This window comes from Falco punctatus (genome assembly GCF_963210335.1).
Source record: "Falco punctatus genome assembly, chromosome: 7".
NCBI classification, from domain to species: Eukaryota; Metazoa; Chordata; class Aves; order Falconiformes; family Falconidae; genus Falco; species Falco punctatus.
In genome coordinates, this window is record NC_137587.1 from 31,688,733 (window position 1) to 31,711,078 (window position 22,346).

Sequence of the window (22,346 nt, forward strand, 5' to 3'; positions counted from 1 at the left end):
GTTTAATAGCATCTTTATGAAAAGGGTGGGTTTTTTTGATACCATTTCATGGAAAATTTTAACCTGGAAATATATGGAAAGATTATTTCTCAGTTGATGTCCACAAAGCTGAAGTTATTTTCTGTATGCATTTTTAACATGCTTCTGAAAATAGTACTTGCAGTACCTCTGATTCTAATTAATGCAGAATTTATTGTTTTCTTTTTGCATCTGCAAATCTTGGTCCAGAGAGAATTTTCATTTTGAAGAAAAGGGTTTCTGTAAATCAATCCCAGTGAAAACTGTTTGGAATGAGAAATATTACATAATATGAAGTTCATGATTTCTTTTTACCAAAATGAGACCAGTAAAGGAAAGTTATTCTTAAGCAAAAGTCACACTTTCAGAAATGAATCTGAAAATTGCTCCCTCCCCCCCCTCCCCCCCCCGTTTTATTTTCCACCTATCATAGAAATAGCAGCCTTCTCTCTTGCTCAGCAAAACAGCCAATCAGAAAAAACCCCTTTGCTCAGCCACCAATAAAATATAAAATATTTAGAAATTATTTTAAAAAAAAATGTATACACTGCAGTTTTGCTGGTGAATAACCTAAGACAGATGCAGTTGAACCAGCAAAGGAATCCCTTGTCAGAATCACATTGAAAATATGGGTAATTATATATATATATATATATATATATATATTATATATAATAGAGCATTTAAATAATTTTTAGTATTTGCTATAAATATATAGGTATGATTTTACATAAACCCTAAGACATGTAAGTAACTCCAACAGACTAAGTGGGTATTAGTTGATGACTAGTAACCCTAACACAGAGATGAAGGAGCAATTCTAAGATTATACTTTGAGCTAATTTTACTTGTAGGGTCTGTACTGTAAAGTTCAACATAAAGTGTTTTTGCAAAAGTAAGTACTATGTCCAATAGTTTAGTTGATAGGATTTATCCTTGAAATGAAAACAAGTCTATAGTTTCATAATTCTGCCTCATACCAGCTTGCTTTATCTCCATTATTTAATGTTAGACTTTTAACCACAAATCAGAAAATACATCACAATACATTTTAGTAACAATTAATGTTAACAGTTATAGTGTTTAATAAAGAAACTAAAATTAATGGTGTAATAAAAACTGAATTTTCAAGTATTATTCCATTTTGATGCTGTCAAAATAGTATTTTCTGTTCTCTAGTGGAAATAATTTTTATTTATTTTGCATATAATGCATATATAACGGATTTTATTTATACAGAAGCATTTAATTTAAATTACTGTTTTGAAGTAGAACATGTTGGAATAATATACTTTACTGTGCGTTAGCTATGCATTACCCAGAATTATTTAATAAAAAGAATCTGATATACTGATACATGAAATAACTTTTTTGTGAATTCGGTTCCTACTGTTAGTTTAATGTAGGTCTTTAGGAACTGCTAAGTACTAAAAAAAGGCCTTACACACATGGTGAAATGGAAGAGGGTAACTCCAAAGGAAATTACTAGAGAATTCTAGTAATGATAAATGCTATTAAAAGTAACTGGAAATATTGAATTTAAAAAATATTGAAGTATGAAAATGAAAATACTTGCCCAGTGGGCAACTGTTATTTGCAGTGTGTTTGTTTTGCTTGGATAGCAATAGCTAGCACCCAGGCTTCCTTGTGCTTTGTAGGTAGCCTCTCATCTTTCACATGATCGTATTTCCACGCAAAGTATTGCTGATTATTATTTAGATTCAGTGTTTATAAACCAAATCTTAAGCTTGTTCTGTGGGAAAAAGTCATCAAAGTTGTGATTAATACATAGTCTTCCAAAATCTAATAATTTATAGTGCCTATGTTTTGGCCCAAGTTATTTGAGAGAAATATGGAGTCAATGTCAAAAGGGGAAGTCTTCATTCTTTGTTTAATCATTATTTGGTAGAACTTTCTCTCTTCTTACATTTACCATTTTGTGCCTCCTCCACTGAAAAAGGCTAATGTCCACTAACGTTTGCAGACGAATGACTGGAAACTATGCCAGATGAGAATTTGGTGGCAGTGGGATTTGATTCTTCTTCAGAGCATAGATGTGAAGGAATAACAACACTCCCTTTGGCAGAAATGCACTGGGATGGGAAGATGAACAGCTCTGTTAAACACGGGAAAGCTGAGGAATGGAATTCAGTGTACACAGTAGGTGTTACTGTGCCGCTGAGCCTGAGGGAACAGAGAAACAATATCCCCAGAAATGCATGCCTGTCTCCTGTGCCTTCACCAGGTGTATTTGGGCAGAAATGGAGCAATGAATCGTGGAAAAAAAATCTGGTGTATTCTGTACCCTGTTTACAGTCTTATCCAGTGTCTGATACCAGTGTCTCTCTTGTGCTGATAGGACAACCGTCTCCAGAGAATGATAATACAATAAAAGACCTGCTGCCAGAGGATGCTGGGATTGATCATCAGACTGTCCACCAGCTCATTACTGTGCTAATGAAGTTCATGGCAAAGGATGAGAGCAGCGCTGAGTCAGACATCAGCAGTGCTAAAGCTTTCAACACAGTCAAGCGCCATCTGTACGTCCTGCTTGGTTATGATCAGCAGGAAGGATGCTTCATGATTGCACCACAAAAAATGCGTGTTTCAACCTGCTTTAATGCCTTTATTGCTGGAATAGCACAAGTAGGTGAAGGCACTTACTACTTCTTGCAGCTATTTCAAATTGCTTGATTTTGAAATGGTGGTAGCACAGGCTTCTTTGTACCAAAATAATTGCTGAGTGTGGTAATCCTACTTAAAACTTAACACCTCATCAGTTGGTGAAAGAATTTGGGAACAAGGATGACTGCTTGTTCTTCAGTCTTAGAAGACTCTGTGTAGCCTAACAAAGTGCTTTCTGTAGGTTTTTGCTTTGCAGTTAAAAAGTAAACAGTTGAGTAGAAGTATGCTAATCTATATCTTCCTACTAGTACTCTAAACTTACTGCATCATTGGCTTAGAGAAAACAGTTTTGTGTGCCTGGAGGCATGCAAATACTACGACTCTATGAAGAATTACAGATTGCTCCCAACCTCTTTGCCCTCTTGCCCTAGCCTTTGAATGCCTTACTTACCTCATGTGTCATTTCCTCCTTTCCCATTCAGGAAGACCTGGGACCCACGTGCTCTTGCTTGTTTTGCTGCATGAATGGTCTGTAAATTGTTCATTTCGCAGGAGACTCATTCTCCTTCTTCCTCAGAGTGCACCGGACATTCTATTCTCCCTTTCCTGGGGAGTGGTGCCACCATGGTGAACTTCTACCTATATTGCTGTGATAAATGGCTGAGCACATCCTTACCTTGTGCCTTCTTTCTCCATTTTGTAAGAAGGACTGCAATTTCTTACCTCACAAGGCTTTCCTAAGGCTCAGTTAATTCTTACTAATAGAGTAGTTGGTGATGCTAGGCTGAAAAACATTTCACACTTACGGAAGTGTTCTTATTACTTGCAGTGAACCATCATCATCATTACTTTCACACTTTTTCCTTAACACAGTCTCTCATAAAGAGACTCAGGGGAGAGAGAGGGCTGTGATTTCAGTTCTTCCTCTGCCCCAGCTCTTAAAATACTCACTATAACCTTCAAACACTGCTCAAAGCTATCCTGGCCTCTCCGTATCTGCAATTCTTACCAGGATTTTCTGGTTTATACATTGGAATAAGTGATTTTGTTAAGTCAGTTGTAATGTAGATAATTGGATAAACTTTCACAGTTATGAAGAAGTGAAGAAGTCAGGTATCCATGTTTCAGCAGGCCAGATAGGTGTTAGTGCAAACTGGGTAGCTGCAAATGCATCGTGATCCTTTGTCTCCAAACACCATTGCTACGTGGTAGTAATCATCTTTGTACAGCTTTAAGCAGAGGCATGTAAAAGGACCTTGAGGCTGCTTACCATTATATTGAGAGTCTGGAAGTGGCAGTTCAGATCACAGGGCAGTGTCTTCCACATTTGGCTACGTTTTCCAAGTTTGGATTCCCGAACTTTAGTGTTCATAATTGACCTGATTTTTGGAAGTACTACTTATTGCAACTCTGAATACGACCCCCTGCCTTTCCTCTTCTGCCTTTAAAACATCTCATGATAGCCAAATTCACCATTTCTGTTTGAAAAGTTTCATAGTTGAATCCTGACTCCCCTGATGCCAAATAGAGTTTGAAAACTTCAGTAGACCAGGGTTTTTCTCCATGTAGCAAAAATCAAAACTTTAGTTTATATTTTGGGTTGTGTTTTTTTTTTTTTTTTTTCTCCTTAGGTGTAGGGCTGCTTTGTGTTGGGAATCACCTTTGATGCTAGCAAAATGCTATTTGCAATCTGAAGATGTGTTTACGGAGTGAAAACTCAGTATGGGCTCTCGGATCAATTTTGGATACACTTCCGCCCCTAGTCATAAATATTTGCTTTCCTCAGTCAGCTCCATAAAGGTTGGGATTAGGCTGACTTGCTGGTTCACTAGGCTGGTTCATTAGGCTGATTTTGATTCCAATCTTGGCTGGAATGGTCAGCTCAAGAAAAAAAAATTCTTAGTATTTTGCATCATGAAATCTCAGTATTTGGAATGCTTGAAAGCATACAATGTCTTTTTCTCCCCGCAGCAGGAGTGGCCAAGTTCTGGTGTTTGCAGTCGCTGCGGTGCTGCCCCGCATGGTGGCAATGTTGTCCCAGCCTTGTCGGGGTGCGGGCTCAGCTCAGCACCCTAGGCTGGTCTCTGCTCAGCTTTTGCAACATCATTTATTCCAGATCTTACTGTGACAAAACAGACAAAAATGGGTCTGCTCAGCTTCAGACACGTCTGCATTACAGTATTGTGCTGTGCTAAGGCAGGGTTCTGTCTTCCTTGTACAGAGGAGTTTTTCCCAACCATGCTATGTAACTGTATCACACGCTGAGGGGAGAAGGCATCACAGTGTAGGACCATATTTGGTGATCATATATCATCTGTTCGACAAGCTAACCCTACATGGATGGACATGAGATTCATCTGTTTAGCTCTATGCCTGCAACACAAAAATTTGAGACAGCTGCACATTGAACTAGAGAATTTTTCAGGGAAAAACTTAAATGTCAGCTTGTTCAGGAGGGGACTTGAGAGATGAGTTCTGTGTTTGTAAATTAGGCTTTTCCCCTTGTTCTAATAAAAATAAAACTAAAAAAAGAAATACAGACCTGAAGGAAATGAATGATGTGGATGAAACTGATGTTTGTGTCTGTTTAGATGTCCAGGGCTCTTGACAAAGCACACTAAGGCCACTGAAACTGCACGGATGTGTTAGATCTTGGGGGCTGTGCTGGAGTTTGCTTGGCTCAATGTTATACCTTCCTGGGTGTCAGCCAGTCTAGGTTAGCATAAGACAAGGGCTTTGTGGATCCTTGTTATGATGTAGTTTAGCTGCTGATTTCAGGACATATGGTTTTAAATAAAAATGGCTGATTTGCAAGACTGATGAGAAGGTAATGAAAAATAGCAATGCAGTTTCAATCAAAACCACAGCTGTGTCACGGTAGTGGGAGTATGTGGCCACACTGCACCTAACCATCGGGATTCAAACCTCTAGGATAGGCGCCAAATAGCATGACACTCTTCAAAGGTCATGATGGTGTCAAGGCTTATGACGAGTAGTAATAACAGCAACCTTTCTACAGCAACACTACCACTTAAAATTTTTGAGCATTTTATTTAAAGCAAGATATTTTTCATTAGCTTTATTTTTCGATCCTTTAGGATTTGTGTGCTTAGGCTTTCTGTGTGACGTTGCAGACACACTTTTACCTTTGCTATAGTGAAGAGTGGGATTCTTGTCTCATTGCCTGATTCCAAAATGTGAGGCTTAAAACCCCCCAGCAGCTAATGTTGCAAGCCTGATGAGAAAATAATGAAAACTGGAAATGCATTGTTAATACAAGAAACCCAAACAACCAAAATATACACACACACACCTCGCTGCAAACCCCACAATTGCATCCTATCTGTTAAACAGGGGATGTACCTAATATGGTTTTGACTCCTGAAGCACGATCAACTTACACTATAATACAAGGCTATCCCAGCATAATATGTTTTATGAACTTGCCAATGTATGTTAAAATTTAGACTGTGCAGGATGAGAGCTTTCAGAACGTGTCACCTTTTTTTTTTTTTTTTTTTTTTTTTTTCATTGTACCTGTCTAGCTAAAATGAGAACACGCCAAGCTGGCAGAAAGTTTCTAACTGATAGTGAGACTTCCTTAAAAACATCTTGTTTCTTTTCACTTAACTAGTACCTCAACTGTATTAATAATTTTGCTTTTCAACATCAGTGGATTTTATTTTGGTGAGCTAACTCCTGTGGTAATATTCTTTTCAGGTGATGGACTATAACATCAACCTGGGAAAACACCTTCTTCCCTTGGTGGTGCAGGTGTTGAAATATTGCACTTGTCCTCAGCTAAGGCATTATTTTCAGCAGCCTCCTCGCTGCTCCCTCTGGTCCCTCAAACCACACATCCGGCAGATGTGGTTAAAGGCTTTGCTTGTCATTCTTTATAAGGTAAGTGGTCTTAAAAAGATGCTGTCCACATTAAAATTTATACTTCAGTTTGAGATTTATTGTAGGGAATGCATAACTGTACTGCAAGTGAAAATAACTGTAAAGAACATTTTTGATTGATTACTCATTACATTTAATTTCACTGTCTGAAGTAGTTAAGCTTTCATCTGTGCTACTGACCTATTACTTCTGCTGCCTATAGTCTTTGACATGGTTACCTGAAAAGGAAAGATACGGATTTGAAAATAGGAAAATGCTGTATTAAATTCCAATAAACAGTATTTTGAGTAATTTAGACTTAGTTTACAAAAAAATCAGTAGCTTTAAATGGAGGGGTCAGCTTAGCAGCTTGTATTTAGCTGAGTGTTGCTTTTTAGGAAGTATTGTTAAAATATGATGCATTTATGCCCTACGATGGAGCTGTGAATACTTTTGGTAAGCTTAACAAATTTTTAGCAGGTCTGTAGAGTGTACAAGGAAGTAGAGACACTAGGAATGAATGTTAACATGCTGATTGAAATAGAGTACTTGGAGAACAGTTCTGATGAGAGACCTTTTGTGTTATTTGGCTTTGTCATATAAAAGTCAAGAAAACAATATATTGAATGTTACTAATAGGGATATTTTTTAAATTTTTAAATAATTCTGTGTACAAAGTTGAAAGCAGTCCTGCTTCTCATGATGTATTTAGAAATGTATGATCAAAGGAAGGCAAAGGGCATCAAGCTGACAATATTATTGTAATTTTTCTATTTTGCTGCCTATGTTTATCTAAGGAGAAAAGCTGAAGTTTTTCTTTTTCACTGAACAGTACCCCTACAGAGACTGTGAAATCAGCAAGATTGTACTTCACCTAATCCACATCACAGTCAATACCCTCAATGCTCAATATCACAGCTGCAAGCCCCATGCAACTGCTGGTCCTTTGTATAGTGACAACAGTAACATAAGCCGATACAGTGAAAAGGAAAAAGGTACTTACTTTTAACACTCTTGTTTGTATGATAGCCATTGTTTTAATTCATTGAGTCTTGCAGATGTTGTAGAGATGGGTAAATATGGTCTGAATTTTGGAACGTAATACTCAAAATTTAGTCCAAGATGTGACTTACCTGACCAGCTGTAGCCATCTAGAGTAAAAGAAATTCACAATTTCTCTGTAGGCTAAGCATAGCACAGCAGTCTAACATCTCTCTAACTACCTTAGACTTAGTAGTTCAGTCGCCATGCCTGGATAGTCCTTGGTCTTTTCTATGACAATATTAACTGATCGTGCCCTCACACTAATTGTCCAACCAGCATTCTGATTATGCTTTATAATAACATGGCATAGTAGCAAATATTTGATGTTGAAAAGAGAAAATTATGAATTTAATCTATAGTTTGTTTTTCTCTGTAAAAGGAGGTGAAGTTGACTAGCTTACATGCAGATGTGTATGATGTGGGTGTCTAAAGGCAGAAGAGAATGGTTCAACCCTTAGAGTCTGTGTCCAATTGTTAACTCTGTATGTGCTTGCTAGCTGTAGCAGAGGTATTGTCATGGTGTGAACTGGTGTAAGATTGGGGCTTGAAATAACATTGTGTCACTGAGTATAGTTCCTTACAATTGCAAAGTTTATTATGTGATAAGTATTTATGATCAAAATTTAACAGGTTCTTTTGATGTTAATCTGTAGCTGCCTCTCAACTATTTTGCCTTTTAGCTGCTATTTGCTATTTACATCTGTCTTCTCTAACAGTCTGCCTAGTGTGCAGCAAACTCTTCTTTCAAAGAACACAAGAAGCACCCCTTTTATGCATGTCAATACCTTTCCCCCTTTTCCTGCTTGTTGCTCATGAAAAGATATCCAGCAGAACAAGGACACAAAATTTTGTTTATGTGAACACTCTATTACTCAGCTCTAGCAAATTAAAGCAGCCTTAAAATGGATGTAAATGGTGTGTTGCATATACTCACTCACTTGGACATTTTATATTGCTAGAGGAAGGCTAAGAGAATTCAGATAACTATAGACTTACTATGAATTTGTTTTGAGCTAATGACTTAATTCATAATGACTTAATAATGCTGAGGGTAATAATAATACATTCATAAAATGCATTCAGTTTCTGGATTGATTCTGAGATGTTTCTAAGACAAAGCGAAGTGCCTAAGTACCCAGCTTGCTGTTCACAGTAAGTGCCAAGTTAGATTTAGAAAACTCTGTTCCAATCACATGTCCAACATTGATTCCCTGGGTGGCCTTGTGTCTCACTTCATCATTGTTTCCCTATGTTTAAAGTAAGGGGAATAATATTTACTTACTTTTCAAAGCTGTTGTTGAAGGGGTTTGGGCTTCTCAGGGGTAAAGGACCATAAATGGGCAAATTTTGCTCTGTAAATGCTGACTTAATCATAGGGCTGATTCTCCTCTGCTGAAGTGCTGCAGAAAAAAGAGGATGTAGAAAAGTTTTCTTTCACTTGCAAGAAGCAGCCAGTATAATTCCATGGGGAGCTGCAAAGTTGAAGCCTTTCCCACCTTTTCTAAGGAGGCTTGTTTAGTGCTGGTCAGGTAGTGTGTGTGCTGTTGTCATCATCAAGGGTGGTGTTTAAATGATGAATAGATGAGGGTTTCATTGTCAGGCAGCAAGAATCCCTATGCTAAAGATGGATTTTCCCACTGTTGAATCTTTTTCTTAATTTTTTTTGTCAAACTGTTGTGGGGATCGTGGTGACTGTACAGCGTGTTGTAGAGCTGATGATAAATGTTGTGAGAAGACGCATTTGTTGCCAAGGAGAGCGAGGAGTTAGACACATAGGACATGATATTAAAAGTGATCTCCTAACTTCCTAAACCCAGTCCCTGTAGAAATTCTTACTCTCAGCTTTGATTGATGTTTCTGGATTTTTTGTATCAGTTAGGTATCTTATCCCTGATGCTTTTAGGTTCCATAGTTTCACGTGTAGTAGAAACTTTCCAGCAATTTCAAAGCAAAAGATATTAACGTTTAATTCTTAAATTAAAAATTCTTAAAAGATATTAAAGTTTAATTCTTCAGGTTTTGGCCATTTTAACTCTGGCTTACTTGCCTTTTCATTCCTAGACACCAAATGCATTTCCTGTCCATGTTTGCTTACTAGAATAAACAAGGCAAAGTTTTTTGTTTCTTCTCTTGAGTGCTCTCTTTTCTTTATCCTCCAACTAGAGTTTCTTATTTCCTTGGAGGTGAATCACTAGACACGATAGACACGGATTTTTTTGTTCTTTTTGTTTCCTTTTTTTAATAGCAGTTTCATACAGGTGATGTGGTTATTTTTTGATAGATAATAGACTTGGATCTTTCTTACTCTCTGCCATTTTTAACTAGCAGGACTCAAATTAGAGCATAATGTTTTACTGTAACTACTTAAACCAGTAATTTCATAACTGATACTCTTAGGTCTTACTCTATTACTATTACCAGCTTCCCAAGATTATCCCTTTCTTCCTTTTTCACTTTCCTGTTTTGCTGGTTTATTACTGACCTCGCAGTTCTTGTACTAATTTCAATCTTCTTCAATTTACCACTTCTCACTGAGCACTATACAAGTTATTTACTCAAGTTAGTGTTCAGATCTATTGTATTTCTTCCATCTAAAGAATCTGTATTTATACCAGTAGAAAAAAAATCAGCTTAGAATGGTAAAAGTTTTGGTATACTTTTGTTGCATTGTAACCCATGTTTCATTTATCTCTGTCCTTTCTGACCTTAATTCAAGATGTAACAAAAGTGGCAAAATGGTACCTGGGATATAAATTTTCTTGCAAACTTCAGGTGCTTCTTTGTTTTCTAATTCACGTTTAATTGAAACTAGCTGAGGTTTTGTTACATAGACAGCTCTTCATTCAGGAATTGCATGCTCTTAAAAGTAATAAAGTTTTTTTCTTTTCTCCAGCAGAGGAAGACAGTGTTTTTGATGAATCTGATATTCATGATACACCAACTGGACCTTGCAATAAAGAATCTCAAACTTTCTTTGCAAGACTGAAAAGAATTGGTGGCAGCAAAATGGTGAAATATCAACCAGTTGAGATGAATGTTCAGAGAAGTATGAATTGTTTTGTTGATATAAACTCATGCAGAAATACAATTTCCTACTCTTTAGTTTCAAGCTACCATCTTTCTTTGTAGAGCTTGTTACACTGCCTAAACTGAATACAAGTATTCTGTTTGATTTCTGAAAGCATGCACTCTTCATTTCCTGAATGAATTTTCTTACAGGAATCTCAAAGTAGGCACTCAAAAATAGCTAAGATCAGCAGTTGTTTTCTGAAAATTCAAGCTCTTTTGAATGTAAAAATGTGAAGAGGATTTGTTGCACTGTTCTTCTACCATTAGGCTGAAGATTTTTTCCTCAAATTTATTTTTTCTCAGAAATTAATTTTTTTTTTTGAGCAGGTGGGACTCAGGGTAAGCAAATTTGTCATTGCTGCTGTAAATATTACAGTTTTCCATTGGTAATAAGGGTCATTTGGTAGCTTCAAAAAACAGGAGGGATTTTGTTTTCAAATTTAGGTTTCTGAAATGAATACCCTAAAAAAATCAGAGAGATTTCCACCATCACCCACCTGCCTTTTTTTCTTCCAGGTTTTTGTACAGGGTGGGGAATGATTCTGACTAGAGCAAACAACTACATCAACTTTCTCACTGCTTTTTTTGCATGGCAAATCATATGTGGAGCGTTTTGAAATACTGGGATAACAATGATCAGGAATATTCAGCTTTATGTGAAAATATGTTATTCATAATAACAACAACAGTGATAGCCTATTAAAATGTTCACAGTGAATGTATTCACCTACCAAAATACCAATGCAGTGGTAGTACCAGCAAGTATAACTGTGCTCACTTTACTCCTCCCTTGGATGGGGAGGTATGACTATGTTGGTGTCACAGTTGCTAGACTCTGCTGAGGTCTAGGATCACTGGGGGAAGAATTCTCTAAAGACCTGTCTGATTTCAGGCTTGTGCTGCTACATCCTCACTGCTATTGCTACCCTTGTTTCTTGAGTTAATAGCATCCATTTCAAGCCCACTTTGCTGCAGTAAATAACATGCAGGTGCACTCTAATATATGCTGGTGTTCAAATGATGTCCATAATGCTGTAGTCCAAAATTATTTTGAAACCTCTTTGGTGTTCTGTGTAGCTCATTTCTTCCATCATCTCTCATGCCTCAACCATGATGTGCAGCCGTCCCCAAGTGTTTGTAGAAATTACTTGCCTGTGCCATCTTCTTTTCAATGCGTAAGGTTAAACAGTCTATCTTCAGGTTACATCTGTCCAGGATTATTATAATTTGGATGGAATTTAGATAAACCCTGTTATCCAAACAGTAGTTTTTTTGTTGTTCATTGTAAAAATCTATGTAATGTGGCTTAAAGGTTAAAACAAAATCTAGACAATTTTGACTAATGCTGAGTTTGTATTTGAAATGCCAGTCATGTTAAATTGTAAGATAAAAAAAAAGATATCTGCCAAAAGTCTCCAACTGAGGTAGTATTAGCTCTTTCTGTTTTAATCAGGTGAAATAGAGCTGGCTGAATATAGAGAGACTGGGGCCTTACAAGACAGTATTCTACGCTGTGTGAGAGAAGAAAGCATTCAGAAAAAAAAACTACGCTCTCTAAAACAAAAATCTCTTGATATAGGGAATGCAGACTCCCTGTTGTTTTCATTAGATGAACATCGCAGGAAGTCCTGCATAGACCGGTGTGACTTAGAAAAACCACCTGTCCCTGCTCCTTATGCCATACACAGGCAGAGTGATTATGGAAGATCTCGGCAGAATTCTTCTACTAAAGCTGAAAATGCAGAAACACAAGAAAATCTTCCTCGTACAGAGAGTTTCCAGGAAACAAGAAGACCCGTCATACCAGAAGTTAGGCTAAACTGCATGGAAACCTATGAAGTGAAAGTGGACTCTCCAGTTAAGCCTGCTGGCCCCAAAGAAGATTTAGATCTGATAGATTTGTCCTCTGACTCAACATCGGGTCCTGAAAAGCATTCAGTACTCTCCACTTCAGACAGCGACTCTTTAGTCTTTGAACCACTTCCTCCCCTTAGAATAGTGGAGAGCGATGAAGAAGAAACAACAAACCAGCTGACTGATGAGGTCTCTGGCAAAACCACTGTGTCATCTCCCTCAACTCCTATCAATGTCTCTGCACTCAGCCTCAGCACAACTCCGCTGGTCCAGTTCAGCATTGAAGATTGCTCCAAAGACTTTAGTTCTAAGGATACAAGCAACAGTACTTCAGCAGGAATAGAAGACACCCTTTCCAATTCTCCCAAAGATCAAAAGGACTCTTCAGAGTCAGTTAAGCCAGAACTTCAGGACATGTCCTGTGGGAACCCACTAACACTGAAACAGAAAAGAGACCTGCTGCAGAAGTCATTTGCCCTTCCAGAAATGTCCCTTGATGATAACTCTGAGCTCAGTGTGGAGGAAATTAGACCTAGTGGAGCAATTCCAAGCCCAAATGTGAAGACAGTCCTTATTAAAGTCCCCGAGGATTCTGAAAACCAAACAGAAAGTGATAAACTTGATATCAACGCAGAGTCCGACACTGAACAAACCATGGAGCAGAAACAAGAAGAGGAGGCTGAGGAGTCAGAATTTAAGATTCAGATTGTTCCTCGCCAGAGGAAGCAGAGGAAGATTGCTGTGAGTGCTATTCAGAGAGAATACCTGGACATTTCCTTTAACATCCTAGACAAGCTGGGAGAGCAGAAGGAGACAGGTGAGCTCAATCACTGACCCAGTCAAAAGGCTTATTACTGCATGAAGGTTTTAGTAACAGACCAGTGTAAGGAGAGATGTCTATATGTGTATATAGCATCTAATGTGGCCTGAGCTAGCTGAATGTTCTCAGGTGTTAGCTTCTCACAGTGAGGGTACTAACAGCTTCTCACAGTGAGGGTACTAACCATATGGGTATTGTGCATGTGTGAGGGCACATTTGAAAAGGAGGTAGAGCTCAGTGACAAAAATATTGGTTCTGATATCCAAGTTAGGGAGTGAAATTCCATCGCCTCTTTATGTGGGGAGTCATAGAAATTGTCATACTTCTCTGCCTTTTATCCTGCTAATCTAGTCCATGCCACACTGATTCTCTTCTATGTGTAGTGATTTTGGCTTTCATTTCATCTGCAAAGTGGATTCAGCAAGGCAGAGGAAAGCAGACTGGATGACAAAGTGTAAAGCTGAGCTGGCTTTAGACTTCAGAACTAAGAGCTCTTGGAATTAACCACAGTTTGAATTTAGGATCAGGCATACGCAGATACTTTGTTTTTCTACAGTAAAACTTTTTTGTAGCCTTCTTTGTATTGGGTATCCACAAAGTTTACATGACTTGTGCTTGTTACAGATTTAAAGTTCAAGCATGGGGAAAGCCATACAGTATTTCTGTGTATCCCAAGTTTTTTTCAGATCATTTCAATACAGGGTTTTGTTACTAAGTTTTTCAGGTGGAAAGAAAGTGTTCTAGCTGTTTCCTCTGTTTCCAGCTGGATGTGTCAAACAGATGCAAGAACTGTATGCTGCTGCCTTTTTACTTCTATTGCTGGGATTTTTCAGGTTTTTTTTCAGTTATTAGAATTGTACTAGTCTTTTTTTAACATATTAATTAAAAAAAGAAAGAATCCTTCAGGCCTCAGTTCTTTGTTGCTGGTGAAGTAAGGGGGGAGTATTTATGCATTCCTGACCTTACTACTTCTTTCTTAATTGCTTCAGAGGGAACCATGTTATAATTTCCTATTGCAATATTCCACATTTACAAGGAGAAATCCTTCAGTGTGATCATAGTTATGCTGTTCCCTTTATGTTTCAGGCCTGTCATCCCAGTTGTGGTTCCAGTAAGCTGAGGAACTACTGGAGCTTTGTAAAAAAAAAAAAAAAAGCCAAGGGATTTTGAACTGTTGACAGAGGTGCTTAGAGAAGAGTGGCCATGAGATAATTGAGCAGTTAAACTTGAATGCCTTTTTAACTGTTAGTAAGGGCCAGTTTTCATGCAGTAACTAAGACTGTCATCCTTGAAACTGCTTGGGAGAGCTGTCCCAGTTCTGAAACAGCACATGGAACCTAGGATTATATGATGGCCATTTGGCTGCATGCATCTACGTATGTCATCCAAAGGGAGCATAAAACATTCACAATGACTTAATAAGTGCTCACTTAGCAGTTCAGATAACTAGGTATTGGGTAGTTTAATGTATCTCTTATGTTCTGTTTTGCTTTGTTTAGCTTTATTGATTACTATTTTAAAATGTAAGTGTTGTAATTCATTTTAGTAGGCTTAATATCACCATCATAATGGGCTGATGATAATTTCAGTCTTAGTCAAGCTTTTTCTGGCTATTATACTTCCATATGTTTCAGAAGAACTGATCTCTGAATTAAATGTCCAAACGGGTTGTTTCTTCAAGTGTGTAATGCTGGGCTACACAGTTTCCTGCCTGAGACTTTTTACAGCACAGACTTTTTATAGGTTATGCTGAAACCAGCCATCACTTGAAAATTTTTTTGCTTTATTCTTCACATATTGACAGTATCAGTCATCATAAAATAAAAACTTTAGCTTTAGTGGCTTATTTTTTTTTTAATGATAGAATCTTAAACTCTTTGACTCTTTAAGGATCAACTGCTTGATCAGCAGCCTTTTGAATAAAAACTGGTAACATGTTGGGGATAAGGCTTTTAAAAGGTGCTAAGCTGTCACTTTAACTTACCTCAGTGGTACCTCTATTATTTCTGTGTTGGTGGTTCTGATAATCGCTCTATGAGTGGGATCAAAATCAAACTCTGTGCATTTATTAGTTCTGAGCTCTAAAAAGCACAGGTAGAAATCTCCTTATAAAAGTGTTTTTAACCAGTAGATTCCTGTGCCTCTATAAAAATTGTTATGACATTCACACTGATTCTAAATACTGAAAGTTTAAGCACAAATTTCACATGCAGACCCTGCTACCAAAGGACTTTCAACACTGGAAATGCCAAGAGAGTCATCATCTGCACCGACTCTTGAAGCAGGTGTCCCAGAGACAAGTAGTCACTCTTCCATATCAAGTAAGTTTACCTCTGGTTTGAGGATTAAATCTAAGTTGCTGTATTTGTACATCAGATGTGTATCATGTATGGTAAATGCCTTCCCTTGAGTTTCATTGATTCTTGGAAGTACAGCTGTGTTGGATATCGTTAGACCTGTTAAATCTCTGATGGTCAGCAGGATTTTAGCAGTTAGTGGCTGCAAGATTTTCTATTGCGATGTGGTAAATTTGACAAATGTGGTTTTCTTGAGTTAGAATAGGTAGCTGCTAAAAGCAGTACTTCATTGAAGCTGAATGTTTATTTTCCAGTGAGCGAAAGCATTGGTAACTGTCAGTACACAGAAGCAGAGGATGAGGGTTCTATAGGGCTGTTAGCATGGTCTTCAGTACATTTCTTGCTGTAGTTCAGGAAAAAAAGCTCTTGTAATTTTTTAAAAATGCCTTGAAATGCTACTTCCTCAGCTGCTCACTGAAATACAGCAACTATTTATCTGAGACTCCCTGTGGTGGGTTGACCTTGGCTGGATGCCAGGTGCCCACCAAGCCGCTCCATCGCTGCCCTCCTCAGCAGAACAGGGCGGGAGAAAATAAGATGAGAAAAAAATGTGGGTCAAGATAAAGGCAGTTTAATGAAGCAATAGGAAAAGTCGTGTGCCCAGAAGTGAATTAAACCAAAAGTTATTCTTTACTTCCCATCAGCAGATCATGTTCAGCCACTTCCCAGGAAGCAGGGCTTCAGTATGCATAATGGTTGCTCTGGAAAACAACAGTTGTAAATAATGGATGTCCTCCCTTCCGTCTCCTTTCTCTTAGCTTTTATAGCTGGTCAGATGGTGTGGACTATCCCACTGGTCCCTTTGGGTCAGCTGTCCTGGCTGTGCTCCCTCCCAAGATCTCACCCACCCCCAGCCTACTGGTGAGGGGGGGGAAGGTGGGGGAGGTGGCCTTGATGCCGCGCAAGCACTGCTCAGCAGTGGCCAAAACTCTGGTGTGTTATCACCACCCTTCTAGCTACCAGTACAAGCACAGCACTGTGGGGGCTGATGTGGGGCTCAGCCAGACCCAATGCACTCCCATACCCATTTCAGTGGAAAGTGAACTGGGTTGGTTTAAGGAGATAATGACACATGGCTTGACAGGGCAGATGTAGGCAACACTGGAAAGTGCAGGCATCTTAGAACTCTGACAAAATCCAGAATGGTGTGTCAATCTAGGTAAAGTTAAGTAACACATCTGAAGGTTGGTGAGACAAGACTGACTAGTAGAAAAGGGAGGGGACGTGATGACCTGCTTTGATACCAGTGACCTGCTAGATCAGCTCAACTGTCTTGCTAAGCTGTGATTTCAGATTGCTGTAGAAACGTTGAATTTTAGTTTCTGGAATTCAGCATTTGCTGATTTGATTGGAAGGGGTGTCTGGCCTGTTAAAGGAAGATGTTGTTTTAGACATGCTAGATGAGCACTCCAAATTAGAGGTTGCCTCTCCAGTTTTACCACAAGAATCTTGTCTCGTGTGCATCTCATAGTCTGAGTACATTTGTTGGCCACCTAATGATACAGATGTCACTTGCTAAAGCAGCTAAAGAGGTGCCAGTTAAGACCAATCTCCCTCTGGTTTCGCTGAGTGCTAGGTGTTCCTGTAAATTCTCATGTATGAAACTGGGAATAGTATCTATATGACATTGAGCCTACATTCCTTTGTAAAAATGCCTTTCCTCTTTCTGTATGCCTCAGTTTCCAACTGCAAAAAGGGACATGAATGCTTCCATTGTGTCTCTTATCCATTTAGACTGAAATATTTTTGAACTTCTACTATGTGTTTTTACAGTGCTTTGCATAATAAGCCCTAATCAGGACTGTGAGCACAAGGCATTTCTGTAACAGAAACAGATAACACTACTTGTACAGCCAGTGGCTGGCCATAGAAGGCATATTTCATCAAGCTGTGATAGGAAGATTTTGACTTTGGACTTCTCTTCTGGAGTAGAGAATTCCACAGCAACGGAGGGATGATTGACCAGATCGCTAGCTAACATATGAAAGGCTCACCAGCTACTAAATGAACTGATCTTGTCATGATTTTCAGGTTTCTTGTAGAAAACCTGATCAAGGAAAACTTCCCTCCCTATGCCAATAGTCAGTCATAGGCATGAAAAGTCATGTACTGGCCCACAGAAATCAGCCTGGCTCCAACACTGGGCTGGCAGCAACCTGGGGTTTTGTTTTTTTAGATTTTTTTTCTTATCAGTATTTGAAATCATGGCTGTCCTTGAGAAATCAAGTAAATAACCCTGGAAATCCAGACCTGCTCAATAATAGCCTGATTATGTGAAATATGCATGACATTTTTTTAATTACATTTGCAAAAGCTGTTAAGAAAATTCAGAGATAATTTTCTATATTTTGACAGTCATCTACACTCCAAGCAGTCTTGTCAGTTCTAACATTAATTGCTGTTCTTTCATCAGGAAATTCTATGCCTGATAAAGTGATAAAGCATCTATTTAAAAATCCTTGCCCTGGAAACAATGGAAATTTTATTTTTCTCATAATTTGCTGTAAAAGGCAGCTGCAGTGTAACTTCTAAAAGTGAAACATGGAATGGTCTCTTGGTCTGGCTCAGTCTCAGAAGTTCAGTTATACAATGTCTGGTTTGCAGCAATGCTGGAGAAGTTTGTACTTGGACCAAAAATAGAGTTTAAATGAACTGTGATATATTGAAAGGATATAAAGAGGGAAAATGTAAAATACTTTACCTAATAAAATAATTGCAGTGTGCAGATTCCCACTGAAGTTATCATTGTGTTTACTATTACTGAAGGCCCATATTTCTTTTGTTAGGGAGTACTCTGCTTTCTCTGAATTTGAAACTCTTGGAAAGAAACTAGCTAGAGTAAGTTTAGAAGGCATTCAACCCCTCAGAGCTTTCTGAAAGCTGTAGTTTATCCCTTGTCTGTACTTCTTCATCAAGTTTAATAATGGGAAATGTGGATTGTTTTCAGAGCTTAGCTGGGTGGTGTTAGGAATTTTAGAATGGAACTACCTGATACTATGTTAATACTCTCTGTAACAATGTTGACTGTAGTTGCAGATGAAAATAATCATTAGGAGAAGATTTTGCTTTGTTGCCCTTGCTTTAAGGCCCTGCTGAGGAAAGCAGGTAAACATACACTTAAGGTAACATTTTAAAAGCTTGCCTGCATGGAGGTACAACTCAGCAGTCTCACATGCCTTGTTCAAGCAGGCCTTAAAACTCTGTCTTCATACTGTAAACAGTGATTTTGGTTTTAGTGGTGGAAGTTTATTGCTCAGACTCAATTGTGAAAGTGAATCTATTATTTTCATTCAATTTGACTTTTCCTATGAATGGAGAAAAAAGAGAGTCAAGAGTTATATATGATGTGTTTCTTCCTCCATTTAAGCGCTGAGAAAATACATGACCAAAAAGGTCTTAAATTTTAAATCGACAATTGTTTTTTTGGTGGTGGTTGGGTTTTTTCTTTCTTTTTCTTTCTTGTGTGTGTGTGTGTGAACATGTGTGTGTGTGTGAACATTATCCAGTGAAGACACATCTCTTAAAGCAAACAGTAATATCCATTTAGAGAAGTATTGTAAATAGTCGGATGAGGAAAAATTGCTTGCTTGCTGCTTGATAGCTCTGTGTAAGAAGAATGACAGAGAATTTACAAAAAGGACCCATCTTCAAAGGCATGCTGGTGTCACACTTCAGAGAGATGTGCAGGTGTTATGCCTGAGTGGTGGGTATTTAGGAGTCCTGTTCAGGCTGCACCACCCATGAAGGGTGCTGGTGCTACAGAGTCGGTGAATTTGTTTTCCCATGGTGAGCACAGACAGAGCAGTCCTCCATAACTTCGCAGGGAAGACACTGAGTTTCCTTCCTTGGTACACTGTATGTGAGTGAGATCCAAGTGTACGTTTATCACCTGTCAGCATGGTTTTTTTGGGTACTGTCTTACACTTCATAGATACCAAGTATTTTGAAGAGCTTTTATGATATTTGGAGACAAAAAGGTATTGACAGTTGGCACAGTGGATAATATCCTGAATCCAAGTCACTTATGACTAATGTCATTGGGGCCAGAACTGTACCTGGTGTAGTTGTGTGAAAAGTACATACTGACTTGAGCAAGATCCTTAGAGCAAGCAGTCATTGCCCTTTCAGTATTTATCTCATGCTGGCTTGTAAGATCAGGAAATAAGGGTAGTTTTACATGTTGTCTGAGCCCCTGAAATCCTTTTGCATTTCTGACTTGCAGCTCAGTTCAGACAAATGAAAAGAGGCTCTTTGGGAGCTCTGACAATGAACCAGCTAATGAAGAGGCAGCTGGAACACCAGTCTAGTGCTCCCCACAATATCAGCACTTGGGATACTGGTGAGCTGCATTTATTGTTCTTTATTTCTATTTCCTAAACCAATTACTTTCTTTATCAATCCATTTTAAAAGTGACTATTTCTATTCTACCATTGCAGATAAGTATTCAGTCTCAAGTCTAAAGTGAAACTTTATAGTGAGTACCAGATTCTCACCTGGTGTGAATTTGAGCAGTTGGATATTTGGGAGGTAGTCTCTCTAGTACAGTGATGTCCCTGCAATTTTGCATATCACTTGGATTATTTCCTGGCCTCACTGAATGAAATGGAACTATCACTGTTGATTTCATTAGACATAGGATTTTATCCCTGGTGCATGGAATCCTTTATTTGCATGTATGTTTACAATGGTCTTGGTACCCAAGGAGTTACGCCTCGTATCAGCATTTTGTTTCTCTTTAGAGAAGTTTCTGCCAGCTCATGCTGAACACCTGAAGTTTCTGTTCACTCACTGACCTGCTTTTGCTCCCTTTAAAATGAATGCAAAGCAATGAAAACTGAATTAAGCACATAATTTCTTTATTACTCAAGTGTTCTGATTTTTTTTTCTTCTACGAAAGATTTTCTGTTATGGCCAAATTCATAGCAGTTGTCACTAGATGATGATTTCATTCTGGTTTATAATAAATGCTAGATAGTTTATTGCCCATCTTACTATTAGCGACATTATAGAGTCATGCTTCTTAGGAATTTATCAGCAGGTCCAGATGCATCCACTGAAAGCAATGGTTAAAACATTATATGGAACTTAGCATGCTGAATGAATGTCTCATTGCCAGTTGTGGACAGCTGAATTAAAATTTTTGCTTAATTCAGTCTTCAGCATCAAGTTCTGTCAAACTAAATCTTGTAGATGAAGAATGGCTAAAGGTATTGTATATAGTTCAGGATTATCCTTTCTACTGCATCTGAGTAGCATGCTCAGCATGAGAGCTTTAAATCATGAAGGTCAGAATTTCTCAATGATAACAACGGATTTCTTTGTCATATCAGCAGGTAAGTTTATTTATTGAAGAGACTTAGCTGGTATCACCTACTTTCTCAGGCAAGGGTTTAGAGATGAAAAAGTTACCGCTTTCATTCTGCAAAAAGTAATTAGCCTGTATTCAAGAGGAACAAGTCAGTACTCAAAACCACTTAGGAACCCTGTTGTGTTGATCTTGTTCCAAGTCCACCAGCTTTTTTCACAACATCTATGACTTTTCCCTCTAACATTCATTCCAGCTAAAGGCCTCCAGGCATGGAGATGCAAAATGAAGTGTTCTTTTCTGGAAAGATTTGCATCTCAGTCTCTCTTTCAACAATTAGCTTCAAAGTAAAATTAATATTTGGACAGAAAACAGGTGTTTTTTTTTCAGGACAAGTGCTCAATGTGACTTTGTCATTTCAATGTCACACCACAATTTTAGTACTCATTGTTTGCAGGTATAACAACTAGGAAACAGTCTTATCCCACATAAGTGTATGATGCATGCTTGGTTCATGCATGCTTTTTTGTTTGTTTGTTTTTTACATTGGTAGGTAGCATGTGTCTGTGTCTATTTAATTTCTTATTCCAAACCACTCTTTTCCCAAGCTTGCTATCTGTACAATGAAATAATTTTGTATCTAGCTTCTGTTAGCACAAACTATACCTGACTTCTAGTCTCTTGGTGTTTCTAAACACTGTCTTTCTCTTTTTGTGACTCCTTCCATATCTTGTTGAATCTTTATGGCTAACACATCCTTTCTTGTTTAATGACACTTCCCTAAAATGCCTTCTTTGGTATTAGGTTATCTGTGTCTTTTTCCTTTGTGGACTTCTTTCATCTTTTTCTCCCCCTCCCTCTCCCCTCTTTTCTGTGCTTAAAAAATTAACTCTTTCCTTTTTTCAGTATCTGTTTTGTTTGTCTTTCTCTTGTTTTAACTGTTAAAAGTCTTGTGGTGCTGGTGGCAGATGCTGGATTCGTATTTCTGGAGACTGAAGTTCTGTATTTATTCACAGAGCAGATACAGCATGGAAAGCGGCTATGCAATGTCCCCGTTTGCCTAAACCCTGACTTGGAGGGACCACCACTAAGAATCAGAGGTTAGTTCAGTGTCCATTTGACCTAATCTTTCTGCTAAGACTGCCAGGAAGTATTTTGGTTAGTACCAAATGGTGCTGAATTGTATGTTCCATTTGCCTGTACTGTCCTGCAGAACGTAGTTTATTGAAAATTGTTAGATAAGACATTTACTGCAAGACAGGGACAACTGGTAAGAAGTACTGGCTTTCTGCTAGTTCTTGTTTTGGCTGTCAACCTGGAAATAAAAGACTCTATGCAGAGTGTGGTTAAATTTCATTTCTTTATGAACTC

At 38.2% G+C, this 22,346-nt stretch overlaps 1 protein-coding gene across 10 annotated transcripts in view; it reads left to right on the forward strand.

Annotated features, from left to right (window-relative positions):
• Window positions 1-22,346, forward strand: part of UNC79 (unc-79 homolog, NALCN channel complex subunit) — a 131,289-nt gene that overhangs the window by 54,049 nt on the left and 54,894 nt on the right. For 7 of the 10 annotated variants that reach the window (XR_013929593.1, XM_080396229.1, XM_080396234.1 and 4 more), the window contains 8 exons: window positions 2,378-2,664; window positions 6,364-6,546; window positions 7,358-7,520; window positions 10,463-10,615; window positions 12,092-13,309; window positions 15,526-15,633; window positions 19,892-20,008; window positions 21,992-22,075. Coding sequence is in view for 9 of the 10 variants with exons in the window: in XM_080396229.1 (XP_080252355.1) it covers window positions 2,378-2,664; window positions 6,364-6,546; window positions 7,358-7,520; window positions 10,463-10,615; window positions 12,092-13,309; window positions 15,526-15,633; window positions 19,892-20,008; window positions 21,992-22,075 (2,313 nt within the window). In the remaining variant the exon portion in view is untranslated. The remainder of the gene's footprint in view (window positions 1-2,377; window positions 2,665-6,363; window positions 6,547-7,357; window positions 7,521-10,462; window positions 10,616-12,091; window positions 13,310-15,525; window positions 15,634-19,891; window positions 20,009-21,991; window positions 22,076-22,346) is intronic. The other 3 variants (XM_080396231.1, XM_080396233.1, XM_080396235.1) reach the window with 2 other exon arrangements.